At 41.2% G+C, this 20,544-nt stretch overlaps 1 protein-coding gene and 2 long non-coding RNA genes across 3 annotated transcripts in view; 2 read left to right on the forward strand and 1 right to left on the reverse strand.

The window, feature by feature from the left end:
- gabrr2a (gamma-aminobutyric acid type A receptor subunit rho2a) overlaps positions 1–20,544 on the reverse strand; it is a 74,419-nt gene that overhangs the window by 8,199 nt on the left and 45,676 nt on the right. Inside the window, exons 3-6 of the mRNA XM_039602937.1 lie at positions 18,341–18,408; positions 12,497–12,720; positions 6,055–6,137; positions 1,403–1,543 (exon numbers count right to left, since the gene is read on the reverse strand). Coding sequence (XP_039458871.1) covers positions 1,403–1,543; positions 6,055–6,137; positions 12,497–12,720; positions 18,341–18,408 — 516 coding nt within the window. The remainder of the gene's footprint in view (positions 1–1,402; positions 1,544–6,054; positions 6,138–12,496; positions 12,721–18,340; positions 18,409–20,544) is intronic.
- On the forward strand, positions 1,414–20,322 carry LOC120434681. The gene is made up of 3 exons (XR_005609276.1): positions 1,414–1,535; positions 2,921–3,035; positions 20,231–20,322. It is a non-coding gene; the product is annotated as an uncharacterized LOC120434681 (long non-coding RNA).
- Positions 3,258–7,469, forward strand: LOC120434680. Its single transcript, XR_005609275.1, has 3 exons — positions 3,258–4,807; positions 5,008–5,132; positions 7,081–7,469. It is a non-coding gene; the product is annotated as an uncharacterized LOC120434680 (long non-coding RNA).

The raw sequence follows: 20,544 nt of genomic DNA on the forward strand, positions 1-20,544 counted from the left end.
ATTTAACCCAGTGCACCAATTTAGAGGGGATCTGCCATAACAGGTGTCACTGGTAAGATAACGGGCCTGCAAGGCTATTCAGACACTTGTTTATGCTTTTCTTTTCTTATCATGGGATTAATTTCCAAAGTATCAAGAAGAATCGCAATACTAAACAAAGCAAACGTCCACTCACTGGAAAATAAACTGAACCATCTCAGACAGGATGTAACATCAACACAAGAGGTGAAAGACAGTTGTGTACTCGTGCTTACTGAGACCTGGCTGAAGGATACGGGGTGAGGGACCAAGCTATTAGCTTAGCAGGGCTAACCATATGCGTATTTAGATAAGCATGAAATAAAGAAACATAAAAACATGAAGATATGATAATAATTTGTACTTCATGTAGTGTATATATTATATTGGAAAATATGTTCATTGTTATTACTGCAGTTTATATCAGTACAGAAGCTGAATAAATATTAACTGATAACTTATGGTGAAGGGGTGGGATTAAATAAGTGTGCACTTCTTCCAACTCCTTTTAGATGTGTAACTCAATCAGAATAGGTGAAGCAATATTGAGGTGTATTTTGCTTTGTTTTGTATAGTATTTCTTATTTCTTTTCTTTCCTAAATGAACTTCTGTATATTGTTTACATGAGGTGGCTGTAGCTCAGGAGGTAGAGCAGGTCACCTACTGATTGTAAGGTTAGTGGGTCGATCCCTGGCTCTTCCAGTCTGCATGCCAAATATCCTTGGGGAAGATACTAACCCCAAGTTGTTCTCTGATGCATCCATCGGATTATGGATGTGTGTAAATGTTAGTTAGGAAGTAATAAAAAGATTACAAGAAAGTGCTTGTGTGACTGGGTGAATGTGGCATGTTGTATAGAGCGCTTTGAGTACTCTGGGAAAGTAGAAAAGCGCTATATAAGAATCAGTCAATCTACCAGTACATGAACTAAACAAATTGAACACAATCAAGCTCCATCTGAACTCTGCATTGCTTGCTGGGTAACCTGATGCTCATGGGATCAGATTAGGGTTAAATGGAGAGCTGATCCAGACTTCTTATATTGGGGTGCTGGTCCCACCAGATTCACAGTTGTATTTGACTTGTTATTACCTGCTAGTTCCATGATGGCTTTCTCCCTGTGTAAACTTAAGGGTTTACACGGGGAGGGTTATTTCTTAACTTAGACTCAGTTTGACTGTTTGAGGATTTCAGATTCTTTGAAAACCTCTCCCTTAAAACCATGCTAGCATAGCAGCCAATATAAAAGGTCAGAATTTATCCTAATGGTGGAATTAAAGGGAAGGTTATATGTTGACTGTACCCAGTAAGTAAGGCCTGTACAGATACACAACAACATAATTTAAAAAGCATCAAGAACTTATCATTGTTTGTTGTTTATACCTGTGCTGCTGTAGAAGGCCAACCGAGATGTGGTATGAAACTTCTGAATAAGAAACTGTGATAAGGAGATACGATCGTCAATGCTGAGGGACTCATCTCCGCTCTTCCAGTACAGCATCAAGTCTTCATCTGTGTAAGCATCTGTAAAACACCATGCAGTCCAGTAATGAGCTTAGACTTGGCCATTAGAACTTTTAATCATTTCTTTCCATTAAGAAAAAAAGGTTCTTAAGGCCAGAAAACAGAGGAGCAACATAAATGTATAACTTAAAACTGTCAGAAAAATATATATTAGTATGTACATAACATGAAAAAACTACTCATATCACATCTGAGTAGTACCAACCATTTGATTAGTAGATGATCAGCTCTATAGCCTGAGCTATAGCAACCCTAGTAAGGGATTGTATTTATTGTATTATTAAAGCAGTGCTGTAAAGGAACAATGACAGGATTTATAAATATTATGCCAAGAACTGTCTCTTCAGCAAATGTAAAATGTACCACTAAAAAAATAGCCAACTTGAAGTGGTACTCAAGAAAGTTACTACACAATGCAACTGTCTTCAATTCAATTCAATTTAATTTTATTTATATAGCGCCAAATCACAACAACAGTCGCCTCAAGGTCTTCTATGTGCAATTCCCCAGCTGTCCTTTGTTGAGATTTTGAAGCTTCACATAGTTCACAGATAAATTTTAAATGGGAGGATGTAATGTATAGAGACACTGGTGTGCCTTTAAAAATAAAGGAGTGAACAGGCTGAAAGTTCAGTCCTTGTTGCCCACTAAGTCTATTGTTAGGCACCCTGTGGCTCTGTTTTTTTATGCACAGAGCCTGTTTTTTTTATGCACAGAGCCACAGTTAGACAAATTAAAGCAAAAACTTGAACCCTCTTGATCGTACAATGAATACATCCACTGGCTTTGTTGCTCTGGGTGGCATTGACTTGGCCTAGTTTGATTGCACTTTCTGGGATTTCTGACAACATTTTACTTTTACTCCCTACTTTTTAACACAAATATCTCAGTGTATTAAATATAATTAATTTGCAGTTGCTGGAGTTATTTTGTGGGACTTTTCCTGTTTCATTGTCCTGTTTGTGCTAATGCAAGTCTACACTGACACACGTAAATTCATTCTTCAAATGCTGACACTGCCTAAATCATGTATAAATACATTGTAAAAAATGATGGGCCATTATTAAAGGGCTCTCAAAATAAAATCATGTATTCATACAGCTTGTGGGCAAACCTCCCACTATTTGGATTTGTATTACAAAGTGGATTAACATGTAAGAGCCTTAACTTATTATATCTTATTTGATGGCATGCTATATCTTAGATGGAGTGTGTACATTCTTTACTTAATTTTTATTTCAGAATCAGAATCAGATTTATGTTCTTATTCATATTTTTACTGTCTGCTAAGCCACTTTGAGGCTTAAGAGAGTATGGAAGGGCTGAATTGTGGTACTGACTTTTTACATCCCCAAATTGTTTTTTATTCCACAACAGATACAGCGGACCACGGGGGCTGTCACCATCCTCCAGAGGGTGGTTGGAGTCAAAGAGGAGCCTTAACACCCACTCGCATCCTGGGCCATTTGACCTCAGGAAATCACATGATAGGGTAGGACGAGGTTTCACAACCTTGGCTGATTGTGACCTAGACCCGTTTTCACACCTTGGCTCGTATGATTAGGTAGAGGATCATTAGGAGGTCTATTGTCCCTCTTGGGGGGACACCCCCACAGGGCTTAAATCTGGGACTCTCCACCATTTGACCCTGGAACTGAAGGAGCTTATCGGATGAGAGGTGAAATGTCTTCAAGCAACTTAAAGAAGTCCAGATGCTTTTCTTCCCAAGCTCCTTAGACTACGATGACCTGGATGACTGAGAACCTTAACAGACATTGGCCAACAATCAGGGTTACAGAAAGTGTGATGACAAAGGTGCCTAAGAAGTACAGCAAGCAGTCCATACCTGGGGTCTTGAAAACTGCCAGGCAAAGACCCACAGCCTTGGCCAACTGCTTGAAGAGGTATACCAGAGAAATAGAAGGCAGGAGAATAAACCAGCTGTTCAACCATCCAAGGTGTACTCTCAATGGCACAGGAAAAATATGAGAACAGCACCACCAAGGCTGGAGACAGGGTAATACTGGAAAAGCATAAGAGAGAAGGATGCAACCTACAACGGCAATGCTCAGTGGCTAGCAGATCTAAGAGGAGACCACAGTAAACTCCCTGAACAGGGTCCAGTAAGCATTACACTGGCAGACATCTAAGGAAGAATCTCCAATATGAAGAGCTGGACAGCCCCAGGCCATGACATGATTCATGCCTACTGGCTGAAGAAGCTGATTGCACTCCATGAGCATCTGGCAGCACACATGAACAGGCTCCTAATGGATGAAACACACAAAGAATGGCCGCACAGTTCTGATTCCCAAGGATCCCCAGAAGGGCCCATACCATCCAACTACCAGCCAATAACTTGCCTCAGCACTACATGGAAGCTCCTGTCAGGCATCATAGAGGCTCAGATGAATAGGCACATGGCTCAATACATGAGTGGGGCGCAGAAAGGAATAGGCAGCAATACCAGAAGTGTAAAACACCAGTTCCTGGTAGACAGAGCAGTCACCTGAGCACTGTCTGGACTGATTACAAGAAGGCCTATGACTTGATGCCCCACGCATGGATCCTGGAATGCCTAGAACTATACAAGATCAACAGAACCCTAAGGGTCTTCATCAGGAACTCAGTGGGTATGTTGTAAACAGCACTAGAAGCCAACTTCAAGCCAATAGCACAAGTCACCGTCAAGTGCGGATCTACTAAAGAGTTGCCCATTCCCCACTGCTGTTCTGCATAGGCCTGAACCCCCTCAGTGAGAACACTGACAAGACTGGCCACGGATACCGACTACAGAATGGAGCAGTTGTCAGCCACCTCCTGTGCATGGATGACATCAAGGTGTATGCCAACAGTGAACAAGACATAGATTCACTGATTCACAGCACGAGGATATACAACAACGACATCAGAATGTCAGTCGGACGGTAGTCAGAACTGAAGGGATCGTGCTACCGGAAGACAACATTGCAGACATTGGGGACAGCTACAAGTATCTGGGAATCCCACAAGCAAATGGGATCCAGGAAGAGGCCACTAGGAAAGCTGCAACCACCAAGTACCTGCAGTACAGAGGGTTAGGCAAGTCCTAAAGAGTCAAGATCTGGGCTATGAACACCTATGCCTTGTAGGTGTTGATAGAAGCCACCGACATCAAGACAAGGAAGCTCCTGACCATGTATGAAAGGTTTTACCCCAAATCCAGCATCCTGAGACTGTATGCTAAGCGGAAGGAAGGAGGCCGGAGACTAATTAAACTTATGGGTAAGTTCAATAAGGAAGATCTATGGTCTCACATCTGTCTGCTCCCAGGTGTTGCTGGCCAAATCCAAGCTTTATCTTTACTTTTCCAGACTTTTAAGCTGTTTGCGTGATCACTGGTCTAGTCAAATCATCTTCTCCTGGCCTTCTCCAGGCCAACCAGCATTCATGCCACATACTTATTTCACTTTGCATCTATCTAGACAAAATTTAGATCCAGGAGAAGCAATGTTCCACATCCTGATTGTGGAACACTGGACCAGCTGTTTATCCACTTGTGGTTGCATGCAGGTGTATTGGATGTCTTGATGCAATGTCAATCATCCAGGTAAGTAAATCCCAAAATGTTGAATCTGTTCATCTGGATGTAGCGTTTTCAGTGGGAGAAACGTTTTGTCACTCATCCAAGTGACTTCTTCAGTCTCAGCTGACTGCAGGTTTCCCCAATCTTATACACAGTTCATTTGCACAATGACTGAAACTAGGAACAATGTGAATGGTACTCATGGCCATTGATCAATGGCTTTGATCAGTGGTTGTTGATCAATGGTCATGACAATTTGCATATTAATGGATCAAGGACCTGACCTCACAGCTTGTTGTTAGCAAAAAGTCAGTATTCTTTTCCTCATACTGAGGCAACAGAAAATAGAGCAACTTCTACCTTAAAAATTCACCCTTTTTTACTCTGCTAGCATTCTATATAACTGATTCAAGCCAAGTATATTCATTAGGATTAAATTTAGGACAGAAATAAAGTTTATATTTACTTGTACTAATATAATTTTATTACATTAATATAGCACAAGGTTCAGTTGGCTTTACATAAAAACAGCTGGGGTAAATGTTTTCAAAAAGATCTACTTTTACTCTCTTACTCTGAGCACATTTCAGAGCCTGTTTCTTTGCTTTTTTTCTTTTTACTTTTACTTTTACTTGAGAAAGAATTTGAATCAGTACTTAAACTTTTACTGGAGTACTTTGTAACACTGTCTGCACTTTTGCCACCTCTGCTGATCCATCATGATGATAGTTTGTTAGTTACATACAATCTGTGGTTTAACCGCAGTTCTCCTAAAATGTATGGAGAAAAGTTCAAATATAGAGGAAATGTTAAAAAAAACAAATAAATAACAGAGTATTTGGTAGATAATACAATTTAAAAAGAAGATAATATAGTGGTTTTTACTTATAATAATGAAGTACTTGATATGCGCACCATCTTATTATCTGATGAAATATTTACTTACAACTCTCCAGCTCCAGTGAACAGGTTTGAGAATCCAGAGGAAAGCGACTGAAGTCCATGTTACAGGCTGCTGTTACTGTTACTCTGTGAGCAAACAATGCACCAATAGAGGCACACAGTGAGATTACAGCACACTGTACATTCACATGTGACAAAATGAAGAATGTCAATTTATCAGAAGACAAGTTGAAAAGACCCTCACAGTGACATGGTCAGAACCAGGATTAGAGTTTGGTTGTCATCACAGCATATTTCATATTTCTGTGGAATGAATTATAATACAGATATAATTTGTGCCCCTTCATGTGCCACATCATTAGCTGGGTTGGACCTCTTCAGAAATATCTTAATTCTATGTGGTATAAATTCTACAAGGTGCTGGAAACATTGCAAACTTTTGGTCCATATTGACATGATTACATTTGTCAGCTATATATCCATGATATTCCATTGTTTCACATGCTCTATTGAATTAAGATTAGGTGACTATGGAGCCCATTTAAGTACAGTGAAGTCATCGTCATGTTCAAGAAACCAGATTATCTGTGCTTTGTGACTTGATGTGTTACCTGCTGGAAGCAGCCATGAGAAGATGGGCATAGTACAATCGTAATGGGATTAATATGATCAGCAGCAATACTCAGGCAGAATGTGACATTTAAATGCTGCTCAATTGACACTAAGTGCTCCAAAGAATATCATAAAAATATTCCCCACACATTACACCACTGACAGCAGCTTCTATTGCTGATATAATGCTGGGTAGATTCATGGGGCCTGTCTCAATATGCATACTTGTGCGTACTTGCGTTCTCGTGTACTCGTGATACGTCATCCCAGAATGCATTTCGTCCAAAACCCAAATGCAGCAATGGCGGAGGAGTGCGGCTAAAAACGTTTAAATATTACTCTTTCTGGGTCACAAAATAAACTTTTAAGTTATTTTCAAGTGAGAATGTAGCTGTGTAAGCTTCAAATATCTGCTCGATTTATCAAGATATCATATATTTCCAAACGTGCTTCGCAGTTTTCTGAGACGTCTGTTACCCACCAGCTCCATAGCAGATCGGGAGGTCGAGGATCACTAGAGCCGGCGAGAACAGCGGACTCCCAGCACATCGTTTTCAACCCCACCGCGGTCTTTGGCTACTCAGGTTAAACATGATATATAAGTGTCTTAGATAACTTAAAAATGTTTTTTATTATTGTTCGGCTCTTTTCAGTGTTTTATTTGTTCTTGTGTAAATCGGTTTGGCTGAGATATATTTCAATTCAGGAGGAAACATTTTCACCAGGAACAAAAACAGCATGCTAATATGTGGACATTCTGAAGGCTGCTTCAAAATAATCAGATTATATTTTAAATATTTGTTCAGTTCTCTTCCAAACCCCAGCAGCTGTCTATTGTAATTTTTGAGTGTCCACTAAAATAAAAATAAAAGCATTCTAACATCTCACCTGCTTGTTTTTATTAAGGCATACATGTACACTATTTTTATTAATAGAGATTTCGCTACTGAGGTTAAACATGATATATAAGTCACTTAGATCACTTCTAAATGTTAATGTTTGGTTTATTTCAGTGTTTTATTTGTTCCTGAGTAAATCGGTTGGCTGAGATTAAAGTTAAGCTTCATAACATATTAATCACAGTTAAATTAAGAGGGGACAGCAGTAAAAACTCCGGACCTGTGGCATCATCAAGTACACTGGTGTTCCAATTGTACAAATCGCGAGTCCGTGCTCGTGTTCTCGGCAAGTCCGTACTTGCCGAGAACGCGAGTATGGACCCGCGTACTTGAGAATTGAGAAAAGCCCATGTTTTCATGCTGTTTATGCCAAATTCTGATCCTACAGTGCAAATATCACTGTAGAAATCAAGACTCATCAGACCAAGAAATGTTTTTGCAATCTTCTGTTTTCTAATTTTAGTGAGCCAGTGAGAATTGTAGCCTCAGTTTCCTGTTCTTAGTTTACAAGTCCTGCACTTGTAAGACACCAGTGCGACCTTCTGCTGATGTAACTCATCTGCTTCAAGGTACAAAGTGTTGAGTGTCCAGAGATGCTCTGCTGCATACTTCGGTTTTAATAAGTGGGAAAAGGGTTACTGTTGCCTTCCTATCAGTTTAAAGAAGCTTAGCCACTCTTCTCTGATCTCTGGCATCAATAAGCCAGAAGTCACCAAATCCCACACCATGTGGGAAACTTCACTGTGTTATGACCATATATTAGTATATTATATGGTCATAACATCATGTTGGTGCCATGTGACTGAATGGTATTTGCATTAATGAATTGCCAAATGAATTGGGCAGTCAGTCTTTTATTCAGTTACAATTGATGTTACAGACCAGCAGGAAATTTAAAATTTAGGAATCACATGTCACAGTACTATGGTACATCTCAGTTAACACAGGGTGTATCATTTAATGACAGAGAATAGAACACAAAGAATATGATTTGTTACTATGATTACAAAGCAACTGCCAATTGTTTTTCTCATTTTCAGTCTTGTTTATTAATCTCTCTGAGTGTATATATTGTTATATATTGTCTCGTTTGATGAGTGTCACGATCCTGGGTCTTTTGACCCAGCATCTTGGAGTTTTAGGTTATGTTTATGTTTAAGCCCTCTAGGTTTTCAGTTCATTTTTCATCATGCCTAGGTTGTTATAGTTCTTTGTTATTAGATTCCCCTTGTGTCTTCCAACCCCTGTTTATTCTCCCTTGCCCTTCATGTGTTTCATGTCTGTTTTGTTGTCAAATGGTAAATGGCCTGTATTTATATAGCGCTTCACTAGTCCCTAAGGACCCCAAAGCGCTCAAGTTCATGTAGTCATGTCTGCGTTTCATTATGTTTCCTATTTTATTTTCTAAGAGGTTCTGTGTTTTGTTTTACTCTTTCCCTGTGGCGTTATGTCCATGTTGTGTCTACTGTGCCTTTCGGTCCCATGTTTCAGGTCCCTATGTTCTGTCTCCTCGGTTGCTGTTAAGTTTGCATGTCTAGAGTTCAGTCAGTGTTTCCTGTTTTACTTTGAAGGTCCGTGTCTCTTGTGAGTGATTCTAGTTTTGCTTCCCTTGTCTCGTCCAGCCTGATTACTCCCAGCTGTGCTCTCTTTCTGTGTCTCATTCCCTCGTTATCCCTCTGTGTATTTAAGCCCTGTGTTTCTCTTTGTCAGTGTCGTAGTCTCCCTCATGGCTGTGTTTTCCTATGTGTCAGTTTATCCACGTCCCTGTTTAGTTTTGTTATGATTTTCATGCCATTCTGCAATAAAGCAGCCTTTTGAGTTTAATTCCTGCGTGGTGAGTTTTGCGTTTGGGTCCTTCTCCTGCCTTTACACAGCCGAAACATGACAATGAGGTTGTTTACCAACCTCAGTTTGCTTTATTTGTAGTTTCTTTTTTCATTTTTCTCCACTAAGTTTTTTTGTTGTTGTTGTAGTGCATTCTGTTGAATCTTTCCGGCAATTACTAGATTTTTTTTCCTTTTTTTTGCACCCAACAAGTCTACTGCATTTGGACCATTAATGATGTGATGTTGATGACAAACAACTCCAGAGGCTGAAGAAGTCACTTGGATGAGTAACGAAATGTTTCTCCCAATGAAAACACTACGTCCAGATGAACAGAATCAGCTTTTTGGGATTCATTTACCTGGATGATTGAGCATGCATCAAGAGACTTTGTGATGCAATTACAGCAGGCTTTATTTGATACACTGTGACTTGTTTTAGTATATAATATGAATCAGTAAATATAGGGTAATATATTTACTTATAAAGCAAATATGCCTTCCGCTTGTTGAAATCAGGGTGGATTAACATGAGCCCTAGAACCCCCCCCCAAAAAACAAACAAAAACAAAAACAAAAAACTAAACTATAATCAGGTTTAATAAACTGACTACAATCTGTGTTTAGTTTTGTATAGTTTTTGCTGGAATGCTGGTACTCATTTACAGCATACAGGATTTACTGTGTGCTTATCAGTCAAAATATTAAAAAAAAAACATCTATCTGGCCAGCCTATTGGGGTAACCTGTGGTGTCTGAAACCTTGACTTTGGTAGTGCTTCAACACTCATGTGGGCAACAACAGTAAGACCTGGAAGGGCGTGATTGGGAGGAACAGCCTGCCAGATCTGAACCCAAGTGGTGTTCTGTTACTGGCTTTCTGTGCAATTTCTGTGCAGTTTGTCCATAATGAACACCATGTTCGAATATAAGGGTGTCCATAAGTGCACATGGCACCAGGACACTTTAGGCCACAGGTCAATGATCAATTTTGTAGTCATATCATCAAATCTGCAGCCACATGTTCTGAACAGTCGGGTGAAGAGAGGTGCTGTCAGCTGATCACCATTTAGTTGGATCAGGTGGCGGGGGAACATCCTGGACAGACCTGGTGCACCTAAACATATAGTGAGGGTGTGCTGGGAATGCCTGGCAGAGGCCCAGGTCCGCAAGATCTTCAACTCCCATCTCCGGCAAAGCTCAACTGCAGTGAGCTGCAAGGTGGTTGGGGCCTGTTGTGGTGGTAATCCCCAACCAGATGGTGGGCACCACAGGTGAAGGGAACCATCAGGCTGAAGAAGGAGTCCTATGAGGCTTGGTTAGCCTGTGGGACTTGGGAGGCAGCTGATAATACGTACCAACAGGCCAACTGGGACACGGCTCGGACAGTGGCTGAAGCAAAAACTAGATAAATAGAGAAATATGAGAGACCACGGAAAAAGACCTTTTCACTGCCTCAAAGAGATTCTGTCAAATCATCAGGCGACTCAGAAGAGGAAAACGGTGGTGTATCTGCACTGTATATATTGCGGGTGGAGCGCTGCTGACTTTGACTGAGGACATTGTTAGGTGGTGGAAGGAATACCTCAAGGACCTCCTTAATCCCTCTGACACGTCTTCTGTAGAGGAAGCAGAATCTGAGGAAGAGGGGGACGACTTGTCTATCTCTGTTAAACAAGTTAAACAACTCCTTGGTGGCAGGGCCCCAAGGACAAGGTTTTTCCCAAGTTCCTGAAGTCTGTGGATGTTGTAGGGCTGTCATGGTTGGCACACCTCTAGAATCTTGCGTGGAGATCAGGGGCCATACCACTGGCAGACCCGGGGCAGTGGCGGTTCCCATCTTCAAGAAAGTGGATTGGATGGTGTGCTCTAACTCGGACACAGGAGGAACAATCCAGGTTTTGTTCCGGGTGTGGAACACTGGACCAGCTCTTTACCCTCTCGAGAATAATCGAGGGGGCATGAGAGTTTGCCCAAACAGTCCATATGTGTTTTGTAAACTTGGAGAAGGCATTTGACCATGTTCTGTGTGTCCTTTGGGGTATGCTACAGGAGTATGGGGTCTTCAGCCCAAGAGCTTGATCCACATACCTGGCAATAAGTGGGACTCATTTCTGGTGGGTGTTGGACTTAGCCAGGGCTGCCCTTTGTCACCAACTCTGTTGATAATTTTTATGGACAGAACTTCTAGGCATAGCCAAGTGATGGAAGGCTTCGACTTGGGTGGTCTCAGAATCTCGTCTTTGCTTTTCGCAGATGATGTTGTTCTGTTGGCTTCATCAGGTGATGGCGGCCTCCAACTTGCACTGGAGCAGTTTGTCGTGGTGAAGAGAGAGCTCAGTATAAAAGCGAAGCTTTTAATTTACCAGTTGGTCTACGTCTTTACCCTCAGTGATCGTCACGAGCTTTGGGTAGTAACTGAAAGAATGAGAATGCGAATACAAGCATTGTAGTTTCAGAGTAGTTTCTCTGAAGGGTGGCTCTCCCTTACAGATAGGTTAAGAAGTTTGGCCATCTAGGAGGGGCTCAGAATAGAGCTGCTGCTCCTTTACATTAAAAGGAGCCAGTTTAGGTGGTTCGGGCATCTGTACAGGATGCCTCCTGGGTGAGGTGTTTCGGCATGTCTCACTGGGAGGAGGCCCAGGACACGCTGGAGCGATTACATCTCTCAGCTGGCATGGGAAAGCCTTGCTATTTCCCCAGAAAGGCTGGAGGAGGTGCCCGGTGAGACGGAAGTCTAGACTTTGCTCTTGCCCCAGATAAGTGGAAGAAAATGGATAGATGGATTTAAAGGATATCAGCTGAATCCTCATAACTTTAAAAGTGAGTAGTGTGGAATCAGATATGGTCTGAAAATCTCTATATAAAATCTCTATATAATTTTTATGCAATTTTCATGAACTTATGGTGAAAGCTGGGCAGCCATCCAGGACATGTTCCCTATTTAAATGCCCACCTAAGATTTTAATTAACCTGAGGCATAATTCCTCCACCAATGAGACTTATTGATGTTTGAAAGCAAAATTGCAAAAGCTTCCAAATAGCTCAAGAAATCTAGTGAGGAATAATTTGAATAATTCTATTAAAAAATACAATTGAGGCTGATTCAAATATTGATCTGTCAATAAATCAGATGCAGAGATACTACAGACCTCAGGCTGTAAAGCACATGTCCATCAGGAAAGACGCGGAGCATGATGTTGTCAGTAGTCGTATCGTGGATAAAGGATCTCTTAGAGTGGACAAAGAAGACATCAGGGACCCAAATTTTCTTCACCAGACGGCCATCGAACGTCATACTCTTGTTGGTGCTGCTGGTGAAGGACAGACGCTCATCCTTCCAGTAGTGTCTCAGATACAAGGTCATGGTGAAGTCCTGGTGGAGTTAAAGAGTGTAATTAAAGACTGTAAATGTGGAGATGATGTAATGACCAAGTGAAATAAATACAAACTTTTACCAAATTCTAATTGTAATTGCACTCATCAGGCCATGCCAATTTTTGACAGGAATTCTCATTTAATAATCAAACTGAGAAAGCTACAGGCAATCCAATCCCTCTGTTGCTTTTGTGTTAAAAATATCATTGGAGAACAGTGACCAAAGGAAAAAAGGAAAACATATATGTCCAAGTTTTATGGTGAGATCTCTGGCATGCTAATAGAGAAACAACAGCACAAACAAACAGTAACAAAGTGATTGACTCAATTTCTTTAATTTCCTCTTATACATGAACCCACAAGGTATTTATCATACCAAAGCAAAAGTATAAAGTGTAAGGGAGTAACCAGCACTGGTTTTAAAATAGATCTCGTACAAGTCTATATTCTAATGGTCATTCAATGATACACTCCTCTGCTACCCATATCCTTCCTGATTTTCTATTGTTTTTTCTGTTGGCAGCAATCAATTTTACAGCAATATTATTGTTTTAAAAGCACTGATATCTGATCCTAACACAGTATACCTACATACACCTGTACTTGCTGACCTCACATCAAATTTGTATGTAGACTATGTTTCATTTCTGTTTTCATATTTAATCTTCACTTTATATACATGTATACATGTAATATTGAGTAATATTGCACTAAAATGTGCAATTATATATAATTGCACATTTTAGTGCAATATTACTCAACTATAACCATGATATTACTTGGTGGTTAGTACTGTTGGAATGATCTTATCGGAAGTGCTTTATTATTGTGCCTTATATTAATTTCATATTAATCAACACTGTCATATAATCATATAGAAGTAGTTTTAGGTGGACACAGCCCTGAATAATAAAGGCATTAGAGTAGGTGTCCTTCAGTAGTGGCTCTCGCCCATGTTGTCCTGTAGAGCAGTAGATAAGAGGGAACCATCTTGTAGTGGAAACTTACTGAAAATACTGTTGTTTAGACTAGAAAAGGGTGCCCGGTAATAAAACTGTCAGGTGCCCGTCACCATTTTGAGATCCGCGGCAACGTGTCTTGCAGGACACATCTCCCTTCTAGAAGTCTTGTAAAAGAGAAATAAAGTGTTAAATGGTCTACTGAGCAGTGTTTTGTCTTCCATCGGATGCCTCTGAGGAATCAAAAGAACTCGGTGAAGTGTTGATATTTAACAATTGGGGGCTCGTGCCGGGATTCCAATAGGGGGAAAAGGTAAGCAGGGTCCCCCGTCCCCACCGCCCCGGCCCACTGCGCCCCCTGTTGAGTGTCCCCTGCCTCTGTGTTCAGGAAATTTCCCAACTTTTGTGGTGATGGACGGAAGTATGGAGAAAGAGGACAGCACAGTGGTGAAGCTTAATTCGGGGACCATCGACTGTGATTATGAGCCGACTAAGTGGCCTAGGCCGTTGAACAGAACTTTGTTTAAAATTTCACCAACAGGTTTGACTCGTCGCCCGACTGATGCCCCAGTGGGAGTGGCCCCAGGACGGGACCCTAACGAGGCCTCCCTGGGAGAGGTAAGTGAAGAGGGGGAAGAACCTATTCTGTTTCAAGAACTACCCACTCCAGCTCCGACTCGGAAGGAAGACCGAGGGCGCAGTCTAGCGCAGGAGGAAGAAGAGAGCCTGGATGTGTTCAAGAGTCGGGTACAGAATTCGAAAGGGGAAGGTACCCCGGCCCCTAAGAAACTGGTAAAGAAAATAGAGGGAGAGCCGGAGCGAGGGAGTCGGGAGAAATGTCAGAAGTTTACTCCAGCGATGGAGCGGGAAATGAGAGTAACAAATGGAGAGTGAGATGACAATTTGTGGGGTGGTTGGGTAACAGCTTCAGTGAAAGAGGATGACAATCTTGAGAACCCTCAAAAGCGAATGAATTTCAGCGAGACTGAAGAACCTGGAGAGTATGAAGTATTTCATAGCCGGGGCCAGAGAGAACTATGGGAGGAGGAAGAGCAAGGGTGTCGTATGCACCTGCGCAGCCAATCCAAAGGGGGAAAGGTCCACTGGGACACAGAGAACAAGGGTCCTGGACAGAACCCCATTGTGGCTATGGGGGGCGGGGAGGGGAGAGAAGGTATGAGCCTTTTAATTTTGGGGATGTCACTGGGTTAGTACAGATGCTGCCTCCAATAGCTGAAGGAGGAGCAGCGTGGCTGAGACAACTGGATAAAGTGACTTCAGCCATCCATCTAGTAATTGAGTGGTAATAAGTTGGAAATGACCACATCATTCTATTCTTGTTTCTGCCTTGTTACCCTACTATTACCAATTTATTACCGAGCTGTAATAGAAAGTGCAGCTGTGTTTCTTGAAATGTATTAAGGATTCCTGAAGGATCCTTTATGAGCAAGGTGTGTTTTGCCCCCCTGTTAATAAATCTAAAGCCATTTCCGACTAAACTAGAGACATAAAATAACACAATAGGGAACTAACAGAGATTTTTTTAAAAACAACAACTACTAATCAAAAGGAAACCTAAACATAATTAACATAATTAACAGACCGTAGACAGGGCTGGACTAGGACAAAAAAATCAGCCCTGGCATTGATTGCTCTCCCTCTCTGTCGCTCTATATTATGCATTATAGTAATTATAGATATTGAAACAGGTTTTAATCATGCACCGTATTATGTGACCCATTGAGCTCACCTGATGCAAGATATGAGGTGGGCTGAGGCACCTGGGAAGATCTCAAACCTACACTGTAGGTGGCAGACAGTTGTTGTCGTAAGCCACCCCTTCTGTTCAAAGATGGTCACTAACAGTGGACATAGATGGCCTCTTTAACTCCTCTTTTCTAACAATCTCTCTTCTCCCTCAAAAATGTAAACATTGGCATCCTCAAAAGAGTGACCTATGACCTTTAGATGCAGGTAGACAGCCGAGTCTTGTCCTGTCGAGGTGGTTGTTCATGCATTTATGGCTGTTTGGTTTCTCCGATTTATATCTCTCTCTACAGTTCAGACCTCGTTGCACTGCAAAGCAAACACTATGTTTTTTAGCGTATGTTTAGTTTTAGCTTATGTTCAAGTTTTCTCCTTGGGATGACCAGTTTTTGTCTGATGGTGTGGCTAGGTCTGAAGTGTACTGGGATGTCGTGCTTGGAGAACATTCTCCTGATTTTCATGGATAAACCTTTTACACAAGGGATAACAAGGTTGTTTCTCCCTTTTCATAAGTCGTTTCACATGTTTTCTTTCACCCAACCTCAGCTCACCACCTTGGTAACAGGACCGCCTCTTTCCCCTTTGTGGTGTGTAGCCAGTCTCCAATGTTATGCCAAAAACTGATCATCTGCGAAAAAGTGATTTCCACTGTTTCTACATTTTTCATGTATAATGTCTTTACATATATTAATAAATAGACTTCAGTGACCAGGATTTACAAAGGTTTTATATATAAAATAATGAAATTACGTGTTTTAGCCAGTATTTTAATGACACGTTATTTACATTATAACCAATCCAGTCCTTTTTGGCCAATTAAAATATCTTTGTAGAACTATGGTTATATTTGTTGCAATTACTGCTGCCCCTGTTGGCTAGTTCTCTTGTAAAAAACCCCCCAAACATTTTTAATGTCAATGAGACCTTTTAACAGAATATATAAAGGATATATGACAGCAATTTAAATATAGGCAATCACTTTTTGACAAATGCCAGAAATCACTTTTAGCAGACGATCACTTTTTGGCACAATACAAGCTAACCGTGCCAGTGTCATCATCACTGCTGCCGTTGTGTTATCAGTGGTTTTGTTTAATACTGAGGGCTACATATGGTTAATGTTAACTTTTTATTCATACGTTGCTCCTACATACATTTGTATTACAGGTCTCCATCGCGTTGACATTGTTTAACACATTGGTGCCCTACAGAGCCATGCACTGAAGACAATAATTTGTGTTGAGAAGATTCACTGCAGCCCTACTTGTAGCGACTTCCACAGTCGCTAGAGGCCGGGGATGGAGCCTGACTATTTGCCTGACACGCTGTCAACTTTACGCAATAATGCGAGAGGTGGAATTGCTTGCTTGTTTATTAAAGTGCTTTGAGAGTTTACAGAGTAATGTGATCGGCTCCCTATTCAGACTCTTAAAACATCACAGGCTCAAATGCAACAAGGGGAAACTCGTTGTGCAGCGGTCAACAAAAACTACGGCTACCCAGCCTTCTCTCTGTCAAAATCAAACCAGTGAATGACAGGCTGACAACGCCCTCTTAATGTCACCACTAGCACCCACGTGACTCCAGTTACACATCACCATAGCACCAAAGAAATGAAAACCCTGTGATCATCAAAATTCAATACATTTAGTTATGGCTCCTACACTACTTGTTACATAAAAAAAATGCAACATGTACGTGTTAAGGACTTCATGGCTTCATTACATGTCTCTGCATTATTCAGTTCTGGCTCAGTGCAATGACTAAAAAGCACATGGCAGAATATATGCAGCAAGAGTAAAACATAAGCAAAGCTTCAGCATCAGCCACAGACTTCCAGCTGTGCCAAGACAGGATGCATTAAGCAAACTACAGGGTGGGCCATTTATATGGATACACCGTAATAACATGGAAATGGTTGGTGATATTAAAGTCCTGTTTGTGGCACATTAGTATATGTGAGGGGGCAAACTCCTCACGATGGTGGTGACCATGGTGGCCATTTAGAAGTCGGCCATCTTGGATACAACTTTTGTTTTTTTCAATAGGAAGAGGGCCATGTGACACATCAAACTTATTGGTAATGTCACAAGAAAAACAATGGTGTGCTTGGTTTCAACGTAACTTTATCCTTTCATGAGTTATTTACAAGTTTCTCTTTGTTCACAGCCATTAACATGTCGAAGAGGTTAACACATGAGGAGCGGATCGAAATCGTGTTGCTATCTGGTGAACGCAGTAACCGGGTCATTGCAGCAGATTTCAATGCAAGACACCCTACGAGACCACCCATCTCCCATGCTACAGTTAGCAAACTGCTTGCTAAGTTTCGTGAAACTGGTTCAGTGTTGGATTTGCAAAAATGTGGACGCAAGAAAACTGTCACTAATGAAGAAACATCAGTGGCTGTCCTAGCTTCATTCAGCAAGAGCCAAGATGGCCGACTTCTAAATGGCCACCATGGTCACCACCCATCTTGAGGAGTTCGCCCCCTCACATATACTAATGTGCCACAAACAGGACTTTAATATCACCAACCATTCCCATTTTATTACGGTGTATCCATATAAATGGCCCACCCTGTACTTACTGTAGGAGTTCAGAGCTGAATAAAATTAATGTAAGCATGAATTTAGAATAGATTTTAAATGGGAACCAAAAACATATATACACTTTCCACCATGTATGTAGATGATTATGTATATTAAGTTGCACTTAATTATTACCATAACAAATTAACAAAAATGCGTTTCTTTGTTTAATTATTACTCAACTCGTGACACCATTTTCTATATTTCCTTCAAATTTAGTGAAAAAAGTCAAGTTTCATCTCCATTGACCTTATACTGTAAGATGTATCATCTGTAAAAGTATAGGAAAACACCGGCTTACCATATCAACTTCAGAGATGCTGTCCAAGCTCTCCACCTGAACATCCACTCCAACAGGGATTGCAGGACCTGCCAAACAAAATTCCATCATGACCAAATACTGTAGTAGACGACATAGCCTAAAAACACACACATCAGTAGGTATGGACATTGATAACAAGTGATAACAACTGATTGCATTGTCAATATCACTTATTGATTAATTTCCTTACCAATTCTCCATGGCTCAGCTTTGAGCATCACCACCATCGCTAAACAACATATGAAATACTTTGCATTTGTTCAAATTAATTAATTAGTTCAAATTAATTGCATGCTGTGTGGTCAAATGTTTGGGCATGTTGGAGGCATTTGCCTTTTTTTGTGATCAGTTTTGGGGTCATTACTCAAAAAAGTAATTATTACACACATTACACAAAAGGGGTCATTACATATACGCCTGCCCCATTCGGCCAAAAGGTTACACCCACCAGTAAAGGAACCAGTACTGGCGGGGAAATCTCTGGCTCCCTCTGTGCTTAACATCTCATGATTCCCGGGAAGATAACTGTTAATGTCTTAACCCACTCTGTCCAAGCGCTTATTGATTCAGGCGCGGAGCAACGTTTCATTGATAACTTCCTTGCACAAAAATGAAATATTTCCGAACTCTGCCTCGTGCCATCCAGGTCAAAGTTTGAAAAATGGTCAACACCTGCCTATGTCATTCATAGAGCCGAACCAAACCCTATCCCTTTCTAGTAATCACACAGAGCATATTGGCTTTTACATGTTCAAACCACCCCTCACACCTTGTTTTATATGGCGTTATTTTTGTCCCTCTATTCTGAGCGCAAGTAAACAATTTTTGCAACTACAAATGTTGCATTTTGAGGAGAAAATTATTTTGAACAAAGAAAAGCTTAATTTGAGAGAAATGTAGCTAAATCCAGTGGAGTGGTTTGGTTTAAAATATATTAAATGGTCTTAAAAAATTATATATTTTACAATAAAATAAAATAACATACTAATCGAAAATGGTTTTAGCTAAACTTTGGACAGTGTTATCAGAATGCAGTAGCTAGGAGACCACAACAGGCAATCAGAAGTTTTGCATCCAAGTCTGTGATTGGTTGGTTTTGTGGCACATTTATAACGGAGTACAGAAAGAGTTGTGCGTGCAGGGAGCAGAGATGTTGAGAGCGGGAGCGACACACTGAGAGCAGGTCTGCAGATGTCTGTGAGCACACAGAGCAGAGATCTGAGCAAGAGCAAATGCCAACAACTGAGCGAGAGGGCTGTTATTGTGCGTGTATATGGATAATAGCAAACACTGAAATACATTTCTTGCATGCAGCAATGAATTTTGTTCGCACAAAATAATTTTCTCCTCAAAATGCAATATTTGTACTTGCAAAAATTATTTACGTGCGCTCAGAATAGAGGCACAAAAATAACGTCATAGTTTTGGGCCTTCCTTAGCTACAACTACACAACCCCTGTATCGATTGGAGAAAGGATTGCATCTCCTGTTGAAGTAACGACTGCCACATGAACTGTCTAAAATCTGACACTCTGTCCATTAGCACTCTGACTCCGTCCCATGGAGCCTTTGGATTTTTCCTCAATTCCGTCTGTCTCTCCTGATCTGGCAGAGGGGTCCAGGAATCATCTGGCTCTCTCTCTTCCCCCTCACATATGATTGGAGGAGGATCCTCACCTTCCTGCAACCTCTCCTGCAATTTCTTTTGGTGGCCCACACTAATTAGAGAGTATGTTTCAGTCTGTTTAACCTGTGTGAAGAATAAGTCTGCTAGTTCCCCTCCTGTAGGCCTGCTCAAACCCCTTCCCACTCTAGGGTGTCCCTGGTCTCACATCTCCCTCAACTTTGTGACTGGTCTGCCTCCCTCAGGTTGAAACACGGCAATCCTCACAATAGACGATGGAACATGCCCACAATTGCCCGACTACCTCAGCCCCTATCCTGTCCCCCTTCGAGGTCTCCCTGGGCTTCTTTCTAGCAATAGAAGGTGAGCACACAGTCCCGTCTGTTCAACAAGATGATGTTGAACAGACGTTCGGGGCTAGTATCTTGATTTGGTGACAGCTGCGCAGATGAGCGCAGCTGTCACCAAATCAAGATACTAGCCCCGAACTTTATTGGTCCCTTTGAAATCGAGGCCATGATTAATCCTGTCTCTGCTCACCTGAAGTTACCCTGCAATA

This window comes from Oreochromis aureus, linkage group 19, assembly GCF_013358895.1.
Source record: "Oreochromis aureus strain Israel breed Guangdong linkage group 19, ZZ_aureus, whole genome shotgun sequence".
Taxonomy (NCBI): Eukaryota; Metazoa; Chordata; class Actinopteri; order Cichliformes; family Cichlidae; genus Oreochromis; species Oreochromis aureus.